At 38.8% G+C, this 20,555-nt stretch overlaps 2 protein-coding genes across 7 annotated transcripts in view; both read left to right on the forward strand.

Moving 5' to 3' along the window:
- Positions 1-13,859, forward strand: part of LOC107595081 (E3 ubiquitin-protein ligase Arkadia-like) — a 72,879-nt gene extending 59,020 nt beyond the window's left edge. Inside the window, exons 5-15 of one of the 4 annotated variants that reach the window (XM_016285389.1) lie at positions 2,204-2,413; positions 2,505-2,851; positions 4,598-4,850; positions 5,963-6,332; positions 7,545-7,670; positions 8,134-8,251; positions 8,663-8,743; positions 9,293-9,388; positions 9,725-9,811; positions 10,292-10,395; positions 12,199-13,859. In XM_016285389.1, coding sequence (XP_016140875.1) covers positions 2,204-2,413; positions 2,505-2,851; positions 4,598-4,850; positions 5,963-6,332; positions 7,545-7,670; positions 8,134-8,251; positions 8,663-8,743; positions 9,293-9,388; positions 9,725-9,811; positions 10,292-10,395; positions 12,199-12,316 — 1,910 coding nt within the window. In that variant the 3' untranslated portion in view covers positions 12,317-13,859. The remainder of the gene's footprint in view (positions 1-2,203; positions 2,414-2,504; positions 2,852-4,597; positions 4,851-5,962; positions 6,333-7,544; positions 7,671-8,133; positions 8,252-8,662; positions 8,744-9,292; positions 9,389-9,724; positions 9,812-10,291; positions 10,396-12,198) is intronic. The other 3 variants (XM_016285390.1, XM_016285391.1, XM_016285392.1) reach the window with 3 other exon arrangements.
- A 1,345-nt stretch (positions 13,860-15,204) lies between these two features.
- Positions 15,205-20,555, forward strand: part of LOC107595082 (SAFB-like transcription modulator) — a 20,064-nt gene continuing 14,713 nt past the window's right edge. For 2 of the 3 annotated variants that reach the window (XM_016285394.1, XM_016285395.1), the window contains exons 1-3: positions 15,205-15,742; positions 16,411-16,498; positions 16,581-16,636. In XM_016285394.1, coding sequence (XP_016140880.1) covers positions 15,608-15,742; positions 16,411-16,498; positions 16,581-16,636 — 279 coding nt within the window. In that variant the 5' untranslated portion in view covers positions 15,205-15,607. The remainder of the gene's footprint in view (positions 15,743-16,410; positions 16,499-16,580; positions 16,637-20,555) is intronic. The other variant, XM_016285393.1, reaches the window with a different exon arrangement.

The following is a 20,555-nucleotide window of genomic DNA, read 5'->3' on the forward strand; positions in this document are numbered from 1 at the left end:
TATATATATATATATATATATATAGTCAAAAAACTGATATAGTACCAATGCATTCCACATCCCTATTTATTCTCCTATATTATACTTTGTGCCTTCTCTGTATCATTCTTTCTCTCAGTTTGTGCTATTTCTGTTATTATTGTCATGTAGTGTTTAAAAACTTTAGATGTAGAGAAGCAGGAGTGTATGAATTCATGTGTTTTTCATGATCACTGGCTTCAGGACTGAAAACTAGTTTAGCAACACAACTAAAGGGAGTCATAGGGGAAAGCAACAGGAACTCGACAGGAATTTAATATCTCCTCGTTTCACAATATGAAAAGGCCTTTTGAATATTGCTCCGGTCATGACCTCTTCTCATGCTAAACTCAAATGCTCGATATACATGAGATGTAACTGCAAATTTAAAAACAACAGAAAAGCGTTGCATAACCATAACAAGTAAAAACAATCTGCTGTCCACTTTTGCGGAGCCGTGAAATCAAGAGAGAGATTATTTTGTGTGTGTCAGCCATTATTTGAAATGTAACAGGTTTGATGAGTATTTGATGAGCGTCTTCCTGACTCTGTGCTGTAGTGATGGTCTTCAGGTCTGGAACATAAAGAAGAGAATGAGAGTTAGATCACCCAGTTCAACACTGCGTGGGTTTGGGAAATATTAGATGTCACATCTAATCTACTCATCTTTCACTGTGAGCGGCCTTCCCTCTCTGTTTTTGAGCTGTATCTCTGTGTGTGAGGGGGACGAGGAATGAATCTGGTAGATTCGGTTAGTGGTGTTCAGTGCTGTGGATTGCAGCTCGACTGTGTGCTCAGGCCCCGTTAATAATGATTAATCTATATCATTTCAGCATGCACAGCAGCATAAATAGCCTTCACAGCTGGACAGCATTCTCTCACAGCCACAGACTGATGGAGACCAAGAGCATCTCTTTCATTGTGTGTAATTGAGTTTAATTCTGATTTCATTTGCAGGCAACATAATGAAGTCTGTCTGTTATGTAATCAGCCACTGGCCCCAAAGATTCAGAGAGAACTACTGTAGGAACCAATTAAACTGCCATTCTGGAGAAGGAAATAAAATCTGTGTAGTGTTATCTCATTAATCTGTGATATGCTCCCGAATCTCAAGGTTTGTCAAAGGAGAACTCGTTTACATTGTTTTGTTTGATTTACTGTCATAAAGTGTCTCTTTGTTTGTCTTTGGGATCTGTAGCTGGTGGGCAGGTAAAAGAGCAGGCTGAGATATGATTGCATTTGCATTTCTTTTGACGGAGTGAGAAATGAATTTGCAAGGAAATAGCAAATGGATCACTCGCAATGGAATGTTAATGAGTAGCTATCCTCATGGGCCACTTCGTAAATAAAGTCTGGGAGTGTGAAAATGCACATGTACACTAACACTGATGTTCTAGAGCTGGAGAAGACCATCTGTTGCCAGTTGCAAATAAACGCCTTTAGGTTAAGAAGACCCTTATTAAAACCCTTAAAGTTATTATTAAAGGTGTACTTATTGGCTGCTGCATCTGAGAAGCAGTCAAAAGTGCGGATACACTGATTAAATTCTGGCTGATACCAATTACATTTTTTATTAGTTTAAAATAAACCCCACTGAAAAAAAACTTAAATCAGTCATTTTAAGAGAATTTAGGTATCACAACATTATAATGTAAAATATTAAGGAAATTAATACTTCTATTCAGCAAGAACACATTAAATTGATCAAATGTGACAGTAAAGTGTAATGTTACCAAAAAAAATGATATTTCAAATAAGTGCTTCAAAGATAATGCTTACAAATAAATTTGTTGTTTTACAAAAATATTAAGCTATTAAGCATAACAAACTATTTCCAACATTGATAATGATGTTTCTTGAGCACCAAATCAGCATATTAGAATGATTTATTCATATTAGAAGGATCATGTGACACTTTCTAAACTTTTGAATGTTAGTGTAGATTGAGATTTGATAAAAATGAATTTTAACAGTATTATTAAATTGATTTAATTAATTTATGGCAAAGCTAATCTAAATGCAAAAATAGTGAAAATTAGTAAATATCAAGTATTGACCAACACTGATAAAAAATATACATTCTAATATCGGCAAATAACCAATATATTGTTCATTGCTAGTCAGAAAGTTTTACCTTTTATTTTTGTGTGTTTGTTTGTCTTTGTATATGCTGATCCATCTTCAGATCTCTCAGTCGTGCCAACCACTTCTGACAGCACACACCAGCAGCCGGTCAGTTCTTCTTCCTCTTCCTCTTTCCATAATGCCTGTACCTCAGAATCACCACAGGATGGTCCTGGTCCCTCCAGTAGCTGCACAGCGGCCACCCCTGATAGCACACTGGCTGCTCAGAGCCACGGTGAAGTGCCAGGACCCAACACCACTGCCACTGAAGGTAAAGAGACACTGCTGTCCAATAACTGACAGTGACATCGATTGATATGTTTGAATTGGTTTTTAATTGTATGTTTTTATCCCCCAATCAGATGACCGCAGAAGACGCATTTCTGGTGAGAATGGAGGTGTGGCGATGCCCAGGTTACCTTCTTGTTGCCCCCAGCACTCCCCTTGCAGCGGGCCGTCTTCAGGGCACCTCTCCATGGGGCACACCCACTCGGGGTGCATGCAGGGTGGGACGACACAGCAGTCTGGTCCCCAGCATTCTGGCTCCCAGCACTCCCATGGTCACTTGCACCATTTCCACCATCACCACCACACCACCCCGGTCCCTCCTTCCTTAACCTTCCCAGAGTCCAGCTGCCCTCTGGAGAGGCCTACTGCCATTCCTGCGCCCTGTGGAGGGGTGAGCAGCAGCAACCAGTACCACGACCAGGTACCTAAATAACTGCATGACAGCTTCTTGAGAACCTTGTATTGTCAGTGTTGGAAAAGGCGATACAGATATTATAAGCTCCTGTAGCAGTTGATACCGAAACCCATTTTCTTGGCTTCTTTGTTCATTGTGTGTATGAATTAAACCCTTTTTGCTACATGAATTGAGGAGAAAAAATCAAAATATGTTGACTGTGCAAAGTATAATGTCCGTATTGTTGACAGCACCGTCTGTTTTTCATTTCACACATGGTTTGTATTTAACAGCATATGTTTTTGTTTGGAATTAGTTAAGATTCTGCCTTCTTGAAATACTAAATCACCCTTCGTGTTTTGATGATGATGAGGAAAATCCAAAGCACCTTTATGAAAAAATATTTTTTCCACCGGGGATTTTGTTTGAGGCCTTCCTCTCAGTGTTGTTGAATAATTCACACTGAGCTAATTGTCTGCTGAATTGTATTATTTACCAGCATAGAGAAGTGTTGCGTGTGCATGAGTTTGTGTGTGTCAAAACAAAAGAGAATGTTGTGTATGAAAGTTTTGGCCGCTGTTAGTTAAATTTTTTTTTTTTTTTAAATATGGAGCTGATACGTGCCTCTATTGAAGAGCGTGTTGAAGATATTATTTTATGAGATATGCAGCCCGTTCTTGAACACACCCCTAACCCTAGGTATTAAACTTCAGGCAGTTGACTAAAAGAAGACTGCTGTGAATACAAGCAAATCAACTACAAGATAAGAGACACGTGTGGAATCTCACATTATCTGAACATGTGCCTGTCTGCTGCAGACTTAACTTTGCATATTTTAAAAGTGTTGTAAGAGATGTTAGTCATTCTGAGGCTTCCAAACAAGCTTCCACAACCCTGTACTAGGAAGATATTGCAGTAGCGTCATTGTAATCTGGGGTGGAGCAGAAGAGCAGTAGCACATCATTTCAGTGTTGTCAAAGTTGTGAGAAGCAGCAGGAGCAAAATAGCACTCTCACATGACAAACTGACAACTGCTTGTCAACCTAAATATGGGGCTTAACTTGAATGATCCTCTTCAACTACCACAGTCACGTTCTTGCCTCCCATATATCTCGTATTATTTCCCAGGTATTGTAGAGTGCCACCACATTAAAAGTCACTTATAAAAACGTTTCGCTTATAAGTTAATCTCAGACAGTGATTTAGTTTCACTGAAGAAACAAATATTGCCCTCCAAAAAATTTTTTTAAATCAGCTTTTGCCAGCTGTCATGTATTATCTTGCAGTGCCATTTTATCAACATTTCATTGGATCAGCTCAAATTATTGAAACAATCAATAGTCTGAAACAAGCAGTCGCCAGTGCATTATGTTTTCCTGTGGGGAGACTTAATGTAAACAATAAAAATATAAATAACTTAATATATTGTAAAATAATAAAAAATAATATTGATGATGATAATAATATTTTGTAATAAACTACTATTTTCTTCTGTAATGAAATATGCAAATTCAAATCTGTAGTGGGTAGACCACATTCGGATGGGAAATTCTTCTGACTTGCTTGTTTTTACAACTTCTATTAGCTTCTTTTCAAAATTAACTCTGTGTGCCCTAGCAACCTCAAAGCAACACTCTGACAACCATTTATATTTCTTTCAAAGTCAGTTCATCAACCATATGCTAATGCAACAGATGTCTTTGTTCAAATACATCATATTTGAAGCTAGATTAACTGCTGGTTTCTGTCTTCCTGCTTCTCGCTCTGTCTCAGCAGACTCTGCCGGTGGATCTCAGTAGCAGTGCAGTGCGTAGCAGTGGATCCAGCAGTACAGGGTTTCACGGCACATCGGCCTTCGATCCCTGCTGTCCAGGCTCCGCCTCCCGGCCTCCTGCTTACGTTTCCCAGGCTGCACCTGGACCCAGCCAGCAGACTGTGGCCGACTCATTCAGCTCAGCCATAGTGGCCCAGCCTCAGCCCCAACCTCCTCAGCTCTCTTCCTGCAGGCACTACATGCATCCTCCCTGTACGCACTTTTACTTTAATATTTTAATACTATTAATCCAAAACTAAGTTAATTTAGTTAATTTAGGGGTGAAATGGTTCCGGTTAAATAAAAAACAGCTTGGTACTGTTATGTATAGCAGTGTCTCTGAAAACAAAAATGTGATTTACAATTATATATTTTATTTATATAATTGGAAAGTCACAACAGAATATTTCATATATTTGATCCTATATAAATGTTCACATTTCACAAAATATTTTTCTAATAAATTGTCTGTGTGCCACATTTTTCTAAATCATATGGCTTAATGCATTTAAAAGTTAGGCAATTTTACCTGAAAAGTAAAAATGTCAGCAATCAGATAAATAAAGGCCAATCACTTTAAAATAATGGTTATTGTATTGACTTGAATTGACCAATATACCAATTGACTAATATAAAATAACTATTTACAGAATCAAATGGAGACCACAGAACCAACTAACTGTTATACCCCTAATTTATTAGATATTCTAAGAAGAACGTAATAAAATCTAATTTGATGTAAGATTATTTTTTTGTGTTTTGGTGTGAGTGAGAATGTGAAGATGCTGAGATGTTGGCGTCTGTGCTTTATGGTAATTAGATGAAACACCTGATGTTTAATGTGTTAAGTGCTGCAGGTAGTGTGCCCAGCAGTCCCACTTAATTGCCGATTCTGCTCACAATAGCATTGTGTGGAATATAAATGAGCATGGCAGGACTCCCTTGTGGGCCTGAATTTAGTGGAGTAATTGCCACTCACAGCCCACTGAAGCACCTGTTTGCACATTCTCCCGTTCTTTCTTGCTATATTTATCTCCTGTATCTCGCGGCCATTCTTTTTGTTTTCCCTTTACTTTCTCCCTCATTCCCTTCTGTCGGTCAGACTGCCACACTTACCTGGGCAATATCTAGACCATCCTGCAGGCCTGATGGAGTTTCCATGAAAGTCTTTCCATCCTCCCAATAATTAGCCAATATCAACACAGTTACTTGTTTGATGCAGTTTTTGACTTTTATGAAAAATTTGTATCATTCAGAAATAAAAGAACAGGAAAAGGAGATTAATTTCTTCCATTTATACTAACTTTTATGCTTTTCTCCTCCAGACGGCCCTCTTCCACGCCCCTTGCACCACCAGTCCTCCTCTTCCTGTCCTCACTCTCACAGCAATGCCCCTCCCCCTCAACAGCCTCCTCCACAGGGTGACTATGTCATCCCACACCCCGTCCTCCCCTTCCACACCCCACTGCCTTCTCATGGCCCGGGCCACTCGGTGCCCCCAGCTCCTCCACCCTCCCTGCCTTCCCATCATCTACCAGGCTCCAGTGCCCCTCTTCCGCAGCATCTTCCCCCTGAACACCAGGCGCTGCAACACCACCTGCCCGTTCTTGGTCCAAACCCTGTCCAGAGGCTCCACCAGCATGACATTTTGCAGAGAATGGAGGTTCAGAGACGCAGAATGATGCAGCACCCAACGTGAGTTGCTGTGGAGCTCTGTTTTTATGGCATTTGTGTACAAGTCTCTTATGCTCACCCAGCATATTTCTTTTATTTCTGAATATTTATTTGTTCAGAAATAAAGGAAAAAACGTAATATTGAGAAATGATTGCAATTTAAAATAACTTTTTTTTATTTGTTAATGTATTTTAATATGTAAATTATGCCTGTGATGGCAAAGTTGAAGCCAAAGTTGAAGAACTCTTTCATTAAAGGGATAGTTCACCCAAAAATGAAAATTACCCCATGATTTACTCACCTTCAAGCCATCCTAGGTGTATATGACACTTCTTTCAGATGACTACAATCGGAGTTATATTAAAAAACATCCTGGCTCTTCCAAGCTTTATAATGGGAGTGGATGGTAGCCCAAAATTTGAAGTCCAAAAAATGTAACCAATCCATTATAAAAGAAGTCCACACGGCTACGGGGGGTTAATAAAGGCCTTCTGAAGCGACATGATGCGTTTGTGTAAGAAGAATACACATATTTACATCTTTATAAACCTTCATCTCTAGCTTCCGCTAACTGTCGTATGTGCGTTCACGAGAGAGTGGCGTCCAGCGGATGACGTAGCACGTAGGCAAACGTGGTGACGAACGTGGAAGCGCAGAGGAGAGAGCAAAACAAAACACCGGTCACGAATTAGTAGTATAAAACAAGGATTTGTAAAGAAAAATGTCGGAGGATTTCAATATAAGCCAAGAGCTTTGCTGTAAACAAAACTTGTTTCTCGTGAGACTAGCATATTCTCACCGGAGTTTACGCTACGCCTACGTCATCCGCTGGACAACACTCTCATGAACGTTAGTGGAAGTTAGTGGAGATGGTTTATAAAGTTGTAAATATGGATATTTTTCTTACACAAACGCATCGCTTCGCTTCAGGAGGCCTTTATTAACCCCCCGGAGCCGTGTGGACTTCTTTTATAATGGAATGGTTCAATTATTTTGACTTCAAATTTTGGGCTACCATCCACTCCCATTATAAAGCTTGGAAGAGCCAGGATGTTTTTTAATATAACTCCGATTGTATTCGTCTGAAAGAAGAATGTCATATACACCTAGGATGGCTTGAGGGCAAGTAAATCATGGGGTAAATTTCATTTTTGGGTGAACTAACCCTTTAAGGTGTTTTATGTTCATGTAAATTATTTTCTGTAATAACAGTTTATTCCTCCTTCCTTAAGGCGAGCACATGAGAGACCCCCACCGCATCCACATCGAATGCACCCTAACTACGGTCACGGACATCACATTCACGTCCCTCAAACTATGTCATCGCATCCTCGGCAGGCTGACCAGAGGACCACATGGTAGAGTACATGAAAAAGTAGAATTTTCGTTAAATTAATGTTTCAGATGGTTTGAACACTGCCAACACAGAAACCATGGGTTCCCTCATGAATTTCCAGTAAATTTTTACAATATCAGTTTTGGATTTATAATCAAAATACGGTCTGCGGTTAACGTTGCTTGAAGAGTCTTACATTTTGTGAATTACACACAGTCGTACTTCAGATGTTCTTTTAAAAATGTAAGTTGCTCATATGTTGCTAACTAAGGATGTTACATGTTAGTTCTTACTCAGCAACTTATGTTTTAAATGAAAATGAAAGTGACGTGATGTGTGGCCAAGTATGGTGTCCCAAATTGACATCATGACTGATCTTCTATATAATATCAGGATCTGTTTGTCATGATGTTGGTGTTTCAAGCAACATTATATTGTAAGCTGTTGTTTAACATGCTGGTTGTTGGACTTCTTGCTTGTTTTAGGGAGCTGGGCATCGAGACTGGTGTTACCGTAGCTCCCTACCCTTCAGGACACTTGCACCCACATCTGCCACACTATCACCCTCCACCCAGACTGCACCATTTCCCCATCCAGCTGATGGTGAGTCCCTACTCTTCTCCATCAACTGAAATATATGCATACATTAGCATGAATAAAAAAAGCTCTGATTTGCTCTCTGGTATGGCACAGATTAATGGCGGCGTGTATCCACAGCATCTGTTATTTCATTGTGATTTGTATTGGGTGCATGAATAATGCATTGCAAGTTATAATGGAAGCTCATTAGACATTTGAAGTGTGAAATTTGAATTTGATATATTATTTGAAAGTCTAAAATTATATTTGATTCACATGGAGTGACATGCGCGCACATACGTGTGAATAATTTCAAAATGCCCCTCATAAATATTGGGTCCCAAATTACGGGAGTTCTGATAAAATAGTTGCACTCTCATTTCTTTCCATTTCTCTCCTGACTGGTGCCTAATTTTATGTCTCTGTTTCCTTCAGCACACTGGCTCAATGCCTGAGGTGACATATCCACATATTCGCTACATCTCCTCCAGAATGACCTTTGGCCGCACATATGAGGTAAGAACTGGAATGTGGACCAATATTATTAGTGATCTAAAGTTGCTTCCTAAAGTTGATTTCCTGAAGAATGCATGACAAAAATAAAGTATGTGACATTTTTTGGATTAAATTAACTAATTTAATATTACTAATGGCGTACCAGAAGCTGTTAAAAGGGTAATAATAATAAACGTTTGTGTGTGCCTTTTTTTTTTGCTCTGCACTTTTTAGGCTCTGCTCACTCATAAGCTGTGTTTGTTATTGTCACAGTATCATTTTAAACTCCCCCATCCTTCAATAACAGCCTCTTTGTACAGCCTGCATTGAATTGTGATGGATTCATAGAACAATACACTCACCTTAGACTGTTCAAAATAAAAATAAAACTTGAACTCACTTCTAACAGTGAGATTCTTTAGATTGATACACAGACCATCAGCTGCTCAGACTTTCCTATTAATGGGGATTCGTTATTGTTAGTCCTTCTGTTTTGTGTTCTTTTTACCAAGAATTTCTCATGATATGACCCGTTTATAAGCACTTGTAACCAGTAGTGTGTTTTAACAGGATCTGCTGCATTTAGAAGAGCGACTGGGGACTGTGAACCGAGGGGCCTCTCAGGGAACCATAGAGAGGTGCACCTACCCACACAAATACAAAAAGGTGAGAACATCAGTGTTTTACGTGAGGTGCTCAGAATGAAGTCCAGTTTGGTGATAATGGACAGGCAGTCTACAAAAAAACTCTGAGGATATAAAACACAGGGGCTTCCTGTTAGACACACACACGCACACAAAAACATAACCAGGAGCCATAATAATCAGATCTTTTGTGTCATAAGATACATCAGAAATCCTTACCCAGTCCTTTTATTGCCAAAAGTTGCATAGTGTAGACATTTGAAATGTCACTGATATGTAGCAAAAGGTTCCATGCAGATGACAGAATGCATTACATTTCTGAATAACAGTAATCTAAAACCCTGCCGCCCTAATACAGAAGGTGGAGGAGAGAGACACTGAGGAACAGTTAGCACCTGAAGCATGGGCATCTGTTGGGAAAAATATGCACTCAACCTCAAACTCGGTGAGAAAAAATGTGAACAAATAGTTTGGGAAAACATGTTTTAGCTCACATATTGTGTAGATGTTAACAGGGGCAGGAATAATCAACAATGGCCTAGTCAATCTAGTTGAGGAGCACACTGACAACGTGTGTGTCTTTTTTTTAATTGAAAATATATAATGTGCAATGTCTTGAGATTTAGGTTTTGTTGATGCTTGGCTTTTTGTTTAAATGATCAGCACGCTGTTCATAAAAATAGACTGTTGCTGTATGTTTATGTAACATGCTATGCTGCTCTCATGTGGTTATTTTTGTATCGGCAGCATCAACCACAGCACTTATTAAAATATGCCAAATTAAAAACATTCATATAAACTATATATCTGGGGGAAAGAAGACACAAAGAGCTATTGCGTGTTCTAGTGTTGCTCGCCAGTTTACGAGAATTTAGGTGCAGTGATTCTGCTCATAATGGCTGTTACGCTTCTTTCTTGTGCACAGAGAAAGCTGCATGGTAAGCAAGAGGAAGAGGAGGGTGCGGAGGAAGACACAGAGGAGAAATGCACCATCTGTCTGTCTATACTGGAGGAAGGGGAGGATGTCAGGTAAACACTTACAACACTAAGGATTTGAGATTGTAGTAAGCTTCAAATGATTTTTGATTTTTCCAAATCAGTATTAGAGAATAATGTTCCTCACAAAGAGCACTTTTTATTTTCTAGAGTATTTATTTATTATTTATTTATTGTATGTATATTGTATCCAGGGGAGCATTAATGCACGGGCTTCAAGGGGCTGAAGCCCAGGGGCCTACACTGGAAAAGGGGCCCACTGGCTGCAGGGAAATTATATATTTTTTAAATAATTATTTATATGGGAGTTTGCAGCAGTGACAACAGCGTTCTGTAAACAAACTCACACACTCATTTTCAGCGATGCCCTGGTTGTAGTAATTTCAGCGATCCCCTGTGATTTAAGTAATTAAACGTGAGCACGTCATGTTTCAAAATAAATACGCAGTTAGCAATCACCAAATAACCCACATTTATGCCAACATGCCGTGTTGTTTTGATCTACTGATGATGAATAATTAATATTTTGTATGATTTATGGTGTTTAAATCATACCTGTAAACTCACATTTCAGCCAGGAAAGTTTTGATGGCATTTTCCTTTCATATTACCTCCATATAAAGCCCCTAATAACTTAGTGTTTACTTAATTTAACGCTATATAATTCTGCTGTTCCACAAGTGCCACCTTGTGGCAAAGAATGAATTTGCATATTCGCTTATATTCACATTTTACGCAGAACAGTGTTGTGAATGTTAACTGGCATATTAACAAGACAAAAAACGAAATTTGACAAATAAGTGTTAGGAAGCATTGTATCTAGTCTGTGTGTTGCATGTGTGAACCTCGAGTCTGACAGTAAAGTTAAACAAAACTGAATAATTAATTAATTAATTATATATATATATATAAAAAATGTGGTACTCTCCAGGGATCAGTTTAGGTTTTATAATTTGAGCATTCATGAATACTTTCTCTTTATGTTCTATGCTGCCCTCTTGTGCTGGAACATGTGGATTACTCTGTGCTATGTCCTTAGGCCTTTTCGCACCGCTTTAGTTCCAGAACTAAATGTACGGTACTAAAGTACTGGGACGATTTTGCATGAACTATTTCCCAGTACCATCTAAAGGGTTGCATTCGCACCGACTGTGTGTACTAAGAAGTGACGTAAGCCGGTCGACAGCGTCGTCATTTGTGCGTGGCGTTCAACAACAGAAACAAAGAAGAACAACATTAACAACAGGAGGATGGAGGACGCTGTGATCGGAGCTGTGTTTTGTTGTGTCTCGCGGGTTTCACAATAATGGACATGGAAAGTCGATGTATACGTAAAGCGATTGAAAGAACGGAAAGGAGGACTAAGAATCTCCAACAACTGGCAGTGCTACATTTGCTACAAGTGCCTGCACTTCAGCGTCCGTCCATCTATCGCTGTTCTCCATACTTGCGAAATAAGTTGACATGTTTACAGTATGTTTACACAGCGTTTTCATACGCGTTTGGCCAATCAATGTCTACTTACGTCACGATTAGTACCAGTTGTGCTGGTTAGACCCTGCTCCGGAGTAGGAGCTAATTTGGTTCTAGAAAAAGGCAGTCTGGTACTAAAATCGCTCCCAGTTCCGGCGGTGCGAACATGCCGAAAAGCGGGTAGTTCCACAATTAGTTCTGGTACTATGAAAAGGTTCCTGCGGTGCGAAAGGCCCTATGGTTACCATATATTGGTCAATCTGTTTTTAACCATTCAGCTAATATATCAAGTCTGATTGCATTGTGTAGAATAATAATTGATTAATTGCCACTGTTATTTATTTGTTTTTGTTTTTTTTGCAGGCGCCTTCCATGTATGCACCTCTTCCATCAACTGTGTGTAGACCAATGGCTCCTCACTAACAAGAAATGCCCCATCTGTAGAGTGGACATCGAGGCTCAGTTATCTTCAGAGAGTTGATGCTATTTTTCTTGCAACCCTTTTGTTGGACATTCATTTTTTAGTTTGTTTTCCTTTTCATTTTTGTCAGTAATGCATTCAACCAAAGATGGCATGAAATACCTGCGCAACTATGGGAAAAAAAGAAAAACCACAATCCACAAAAAAAGCATCAAGCCTAGCGTGCCAGCTATCATGTAGTAACAGTACAGCTAGAAATAACATCATAAGGGTTTTGAATTGTATTTATAAAGGGTTTATGTAGCTTTTGTTTCGTAAGTGTCATTGTATTTTATTTTTGCATGGTTCCTTGCAATGCATTTCTTTGCACATATAATGAAATAGGCCTCATAAGGCCTGTGAACTTACAGGCAAGGATTGCTGCTCTAGTAAAGAAGCATTTTTACATACCCGATGCCTTGCTTTACTGGAATAGAATGTCAACCGCCATTTTAAAACATTGCAGGACTCAATTTATTGATCAGTATATTGATTAGTTTTATGTTTTAGACATTGTGATCCAACATAGATTTTTTAAATGTCAAGACATTCCTTAATTAGGAAACAAGATCATGGTTAAGAGATCAGCTGCTGTAACAGTGTTCACCCTCACACCAATTCACTCTCAACACGGGAACCTGGGCTGGAGCCCGTTCCATTTAATTTCGGATCAGTACCAGGGCTAACTCTATTCGGGATGTTAATTTAAAAAGCATATGGAAATGCTTCTTGTACATTTAATTTTAAATTGATATGCATTAGGTCCTGAAATGATGGAATTGAAATGAATTCAGCTCCAGGCCTGATGAGAACCAACTGCACACTTCACCTCTTTGAACTTTCACATGGTTGCGTTCCATCGGACCCCTCTCAGCACCTCAATCTGACGTCACATGTAACACACTTCACCTAATGTATTTTCAAAGAGAAGAGAAAAAAAAAAATGAATGTCACCTCTCTGTATTCTGATTGTTGTTTTTATAATGAAGTTGGATTTTTGATTGAGCAATTGAGAGTGTAATTCCTCAGACAAGCTCCATATGTTGACTTGGTTCTGTGAAGATGACGGGGCTGAAGAAACGGTTGGGAAACTGATATTTATTGTTTCATCAGGGACTCCTAGCCTTCATTTAGCTCTCTCAATAACCTAGAAAGTGACTTTTGTTAGCTGCTTATTCCTTCTCAGATATTGTCATTAACATATTTGTTCTGAAACTGTGCAGCAAACTGTTTTCCCCCTTTTTTTCCTCCCACTCTTTTTTTCTTTTTCTTTTGCTGCTGTGAAATCCTAACACTAATATTAATCTCAACTAGCAAACTTGCATATACTTGCACATGAGAGACAAAAGACAGGAGTGCTGTGAGAATGAGAGTGTGCTGAGGTGTGTATTTCCACTCTTGATTGCAGAATTTTAAGGAAAAACTGTTATAATTTTGAATGGAGTGTTGGAATGCAGTACTTAATGGCAGGCGCCCATGCATTCATAGAAATAATGGCCCCAGGATGATATTCCATGGGATTTATATTAGTTTTAAAATAATGAAATAAAGTTAGGTAACTCTTTTATGTGTCCATTCTTGTGCCTCCTTTAACCTGAAACCCTTTAGAAGAATTTTCTATCTATAGGGAACTATAGTTTCCATCAAATTGCTGTGGTAGCTGTATAATTGGTTTTAGACACTACTGTCATAACCTCATTCCAAATATCTTGTATACTTAAATGTACTGTATGTCATTCTCTTATTTACAGCAGTTATGAACTACACAGAACGTATTATTGATAGATTGAGACTAATTATATTCATATTTTATCTGATAAACCTGCTTTTTGAAAATTTTACTTTTAGTAGTAGACAAGAAAATGGTGTGGTTGTTTTTATGCAGTAATGATGGAAGTGCATCAGTAATATCAGATTTGGACTGGAAGTTAAAAGGCTGGACTATTGCAATGCTGTCTTGGCAGGTCTTCCAGCCAGTTCTATCAAACCTTTACAATTAATCCAGAACGTGGCAGCAAGATAAATTTTTAACGAGCCGAAAAGAATGCATGTCACACCTCTGTTTATCAGTTTGCACTGGCTACCAATAGCTGCTCACATTCAAGGCATTAATGTTTGCCTACAAAACCACCACTGGCTCTGCACCCCTTTACCTAAATTCATTACTTCAGACTTATGTGCCCTCTAGAAGCTTGCATTTTGCAAGTGAACGACGCTTTATTGTGCCATCTCAAAGAGGCACAAAATCACTTTCTCGGAATTAAATGTTCCCACCTGGTGGAATGACCTGCCCAACTCAGTCCGAGCAGCTGAGTCCTTAGCCATCTTCAAGAATCGGCTAAAGACACACCTGTTCCATCTTTATTTGACCCTCTAACTCTAGCACTTTCTATTCTAATTCTATTCTTTAAAAAAAACACTTGTCCCTTTTAGGCTTGCACTCTATTCATTTGCCGCTTGTTTCTTAAAAAAAAAAACTAACAGTTGCTTTCTAATCTTTTTGTATTCTATCTGTTTTTATTTCATTTATTATACAATTAACAAAAGCAAAAAAAGACCTAGCTTGCTCTATTCTTTTTTCTTTTTATTTATTATATTATTTTAAAAACCCTTGCTACGTGTACTGCATTAAGCTAACTGAGACTTGTTATAGCACTTGTATATCATTGCTCTTTTGTTGATTTTGATTGCTTCCATTGTCCTCATTTGTAAGTCGCTTTGGATAAAAGCGTCTGCTAAATGACTAAATGTAAATGTAAAATATATATAGTCTTGTTTTTACAAAAACCGCAACATTCTTAAATATAATGCACCATTGAATGCACGATAAATATCAGCACCGCATCAGTTTTCCGAAATAAACAGTGCAAGCTTCGCGCATGCTCAGTATCTCCAGTTCATCGGTTCTTTGTCGAACGTGTCCGAAAGAAAAGGATCTCGGTTCAGTGTACTGGTGGTGATTCGAGAGCCGCTGTAGCAGACAGGACCGCTCGGTAGTACACGCATGCTCAGTATCAGCTGCTCGCGCTCATCGGTTCTTTCAGTCTGCAGTGCACAGCATGTTTCAGTGTCTGTTGGAGTTACAGGAGTAACGTATACACCGGGATATTGGTTTATTTTGAGTCGTAGGGATTGGTCAGGCATGTCCGAAAGTGAGAAACTTTAGAAAACTGGATCAGTGCTGGCTCAGAACGATTTTCGAACGATTCAGTCCATTTGGTGAACTGGTTCAGACGGTTCAAAAGAACGATTTGTTGTCGAACCGAGCACCACCAACAACACACAACAGCCTCCGACAGTTACGCAGGTAAAATGGCGTCGGGGGCCATTTCAGCGGAGTCTAAGAAGATTACAGATTTACGTGTGGTAGACCTCAAATCCGAACTCAAATGTAGGAATTTGGATGTTACTGGGGTAAAAAATACACTCGTCGCAAGACTGAAGCAGGTAACTTTAATTTAAAACGGTAAATTGCGGTGGCGTGTGGACAAATGCTCGCGAGCTAGCTTGAAGGCTACAGAGTTAGCATAGCCGTTTCTATACAAAAACATGTTTGCATTTCTGACTAATTTAATGCTTTTAATAAAAACACAGATGTAATGCCCGTGGGTGGACACCAAGTGTGATAGAATTTACGTGAAATATTTACTTGCATTTTCAGAGACTAATCCGTAAGCATTTGTTAAACTGGCTAAATCTTGTTAGCAAGCGAATGGCGCTACAACGCGCTCAGATCAGTTGCTGCAACTTTAAACCAGTTCACCCTCTTCATTTACAATCTTTGTGTGCAGTCTTTTACAGTTGAATAATCAAATGTAATCATGCTGCTTAAAATAATAAAAAAAAATAATGTTACTAGATAGAAAACACTTGGATGCAAATCTTTATATCAGTGGTAGAATTGTATTATAGTCCATTGTGCATAACTTCAGCTCAAATCTGGTTATTCCAAATTTGTTTAAACAAAAAAAAATATTTTAATGTTAAAATCTTCTGCGTGCCATGTATTTAACAGCTGCACTGTCATACATCATTTATGCAAAGCACAGTATGATCTGAATCATTGACCAGAAGCTCCCATAATCATCTGAATGGTCATGCGTTCTTGTGTGAAGGCAATAGAAGATGAAGGTGGAGATCCAGACAACATTGAGATCACAGCATCAGCTGACACACCCACCAGAAAACACAGTAAATCTAAAGGTAAACCCTCACTCTCAGAACTCTTTTACTTCCCCACGTCTTTTTCAAAAGTTGACCAAACTGCTTTTTTGCACATCCTCAGGAAAGAAGACCGACCTGGATGCCGACACCATCATGGAAGAGGAATCCTTCTCTAAGGTATGGAGAGGAATTATTGCAATGGGTTGGTTTCATTGAAACTGGACTAATGAAAGATTAAGATGTTAGGATGAATGTTAGGTACCATTTTATAAAACCAATAAAAATCAGCAAAAATACTGCATTAGGCCAATATAATTCTTAACAGACTTCTATATTATTTGATAAATTAAGTCTTAATATTTGAATTTATATGAACCATATATTAAAGTATTATATAATGTTTGTTTCATTCATTAAAGATGTAGTGGTACATAGCCTAACCATCTTCTTAAGTTGAAATGTTAGTACATTGGCAATGAATATAAAATCAACTAGGCTATACATTTTAAAAAGTGTCAAATTAATTGAAGTGATTATGCACTGTCATATTGTAATGAGAAGTCACAAGTATAACATGCGCTGATATCTATTAAGTGACAGCAGTGAACACACACACACACACCGTGAACACACACCCGGATCAGTGGGCAGCCGTTTATGCTGGGGTGCCCGGGGAGCAGTTGGGGTTTCGGTGCCTTGCTCAAGGGCACCTCAGTCGTGGTATTGAAGGTGGGAGAGAGCGCTGTACATTCATTCCCCCCACCTACAATCCCTGCCAGTACGAGACTCGAACTTTTGGGTTACGAGTCCAACTCTCTAACCATTAGGCCACGACTTCCCCATCTGAACTGTTTTTTAATATGCACTACTGATCAAAATGTTGCAAACTATACCTTATGGACAAAAGTATTGGGACATACCTCTAAATGATGGAATTTAGGTGTTTCAATCAGACCCATTGCCACGGGTGTTTAAAATCAAGCACCTAGTCATGCAGTCTGCATTTACAAACATTTTTGAAAAAAATGGGTAGTTCTGAAGAGCTCTGTGAATTCAAATGTGGTACTGTGAGCAGTTCGTGAAATTTCATCTCTGCTAGATATTCCACAGTGAACTGTAAGTGGTATTTTTGCAAAAAGTAGAAGACCATGTAAAGATACTGAGTGCTGAGGTGCATGACGCATAAAAGTTGCCAACACTCTGCTGATTCCATGGCTGAAGAGTTCCAAACATCCACCGGCATTAATATCATCACAAAAACTGTGTACATTGCCAAGGACAATGTCAGGTATCAAATGGAGTGGTGTAAAGCACACTGCCACTGGACTCTGCAGCAGTGAAAACAAGTTCTGTGGAGTGACGAATCACTCTTCTCTTTTTGAGCCTGTCAGTCTGATGGGTGAGTCTGGGTTTGGCAGATACTGGGAGAATGTTACCTGCCTGACTGCATTGTGCCAAATGTAAAGTTTGGTGGAGGAATGATAATGATATGGGGCCATTTTTCAGAGATTGGTATAAGCTCCTTATTTCCAATGAAGAGAAATCTTATTGCATCAGCATACCAGGATGTTTTAGACAACGCTATGCTTCCAATAGGGGTGCTCCGATTAGGATTTTTCAGGCCGATCACTGAAAGCAGTATCTGCCGATACCAATCACTGATCTTTTTAAAGCCTTTTTTAAATGTATAACTATTTATAGTGATACTCCAATCAGGATTTTTAGACATTTATTCAGGACCTGAATTTCATTTTTGAAAATGGGGGGAATTCTCCTCTTAGATGACTCGTGAGAGGGGAAGCAGCTTTCACACCGGCGTCTGCTACTGATCCATGGCTGTTTACCACAAACACAACATTTATCCATTATTTTGATTTCAGATCCAAACATTGTCACTGAAAATGCTTTTTCAGCATTGCACTTTTTGTTTTTTACACAATCTTTCACAGACAAGTTTAAACACAATAAATATAAGCAACACATTATTCAATGGTTTTTACTTTTGCATTTACTTATAGATTTATATATTAAGTTGCTCAAGCAAGTGGCAAAACATTTAAACTACTTTTCTTACGTTATCACAAACTTACCATTGACAGAAATAGTCAGCTCTACTGCCTTTCCTTTTGCATTTAAATCTTTATTACAAGCAATCCTGCGGTTCATAAAGAGCTTTGTTTTCCTACCTCCACGAGTGCCATCTATTATTGCCTTGATTATATAAAAGTGCTCTTTTCCTTTAAACCTAGCCAAAAAGCCATATGTGTTGACTGTGAAACACAGTAGACTTTAATAATATGCATTTATGGTGTAATTACTACATTTTCGTGTCAATCCATGTTCATATTTACCGCAAACAATGCGCTGTTACTTTAATTCAGCGCGTGCAGCGGAAACGATCTCTGCACTGCTGCAGACGCACCGCTCCTGAACCACCTGCCGGACCGCAACCATGTGCATTGTGAACGCTTTAATCCATCAACATGAGCATGGAAAAAATAAGCACCGCATATACACTGCAAATGGAGTAATGTGAATGAGTGTGCATGAGTGCACCGTCTCCAGGAGAGCGCGCGAGCGCTGAATGGTTAAACACTGGCAAGAATTTAAAAGTAATGGAATTTATAAACTTTGTGATTCCTGACAATTCCTGTGCAGCTTGCTTATAGACAGATGCGATATGTGGTGATTTGAAGCCATTTGCGTATTTTGAGAGGAGCATGGAAAAAATAAGCACCGCATATGCACTGCAAATGGAGTAATGTGAATGAGTGTGCATGAGTGCACCGTCTCCAGGAGAGCGCGAGCGCTGAATGGTTAAACACTGGCAAGAATTTAAAAGTAATGGAATTTATAAACTTTAGTGACTATGTGATTCCTGACAATTCCTGTGCAGCTTGCTTATAGACAGATGCGATATGTGGTGATTTGAAGCCATTTGCGTATTTTGAGAGCGAAAGAGAGAGAGGGCGCTTGCGGTGATTCACTCACGCTGTTTGTGAAATTACGTGTCACACAAGGATATGTGGTGATTTGAAGCCATTTGCGTATTTTGAGAGCGAAAGAGAGAGAGGGCGCTTGCGGTGATTCACTCACGCTGTTTGTGAAATTACGTGTCACACAAGGTTTTCAAATTACTTTATAAATGATTTAATGAAGAAATATGAAGGTGAGTACCTCACCTTCAGCATTATAATTATTTCACCCGCGCCGGACAGAGACTGAGTTGGTGCTGCTGCATGTCATGCCAAACCTCTCACGGCAGCATCATCAGCTTGAGATAGTTTTTTTGAGAGAGTGATCGTAGCCGATCAATCGGAGCACCCCTAGCTTCCAATTTTGTGGAAACAGTTTGGGCAAGGCCCTTTTCTATTTCCCAGCATGACTGTGCCACAGTGCACAAAGCAAGGTCCATAAAGACATGAGTTTGGTCTGGAAAAACACACAGAGCCCTGTCCTCAACCCCATTGAACAGCTCCATATTGATGTCTATGTATTTAGAGTGTAATGACATTAAAGTCCCTGTTGGTGTAATGGTCAGATGCCTCAATACATTTGTCTTTATAGTGTTTTTCTGTTTCAAATAAACACTGTTCTTTTGAACTTTATATTCACCAAAGAATCCTGAAAGCAATTGAATCACAGTTTCCACAAAAATATTATGCAGCATAACCGTTTTCAACTGTGGTAATAAGAAATTTCCCAAATCAAAGAATTTCCCAAATCACCAAACCAACATATCTTAAATTGTAATATTTCACATACTGTTTCTTGTTTTAAGTTAATATTTCTGCAAATACCATTTGTGACCTACCCAAAATTTCAAAAGGAGAATATAAAGATGTCAGAATATTGACTGCCATTTGTTTTATTGTAGAGATGCACTGATTGCAATTTTCTTGGCCGATATCCGATTTTTTGTTAGTGTGATCTGTCGATACCGATTTTTGTCGATTCCGATTTTCTTTCTAAGGACTATAATTGATGGCATATACAAACAAAAATGTACTTTTCTTCAACGCAAAGTTTTATTTTCATAAAAAAAAAGTAAAAAGTCAGTAATAAAATAAGAACAAATACAAAAATTGCAAACAAC

The sequence above is a fragment of the Sinocyclocheilus grahami genome, unplaced genomic scaffold (assembly GCF_001515645.1).
Source record: "Sinocyclocheilus grahami isolate Dianchi unplaced genomic scaffold, SAMN03320097.WGS_v1.1 scaffold196.1, whole genome shotgun sequence".
Classification (NCBI taxonomy): Eukaryota; Metazoa; Chordata; class Actinopteri; order Cypriniformes; family Cyprinidae; genus Sinocyclocheilus; species Sinocyclocheilus grahami.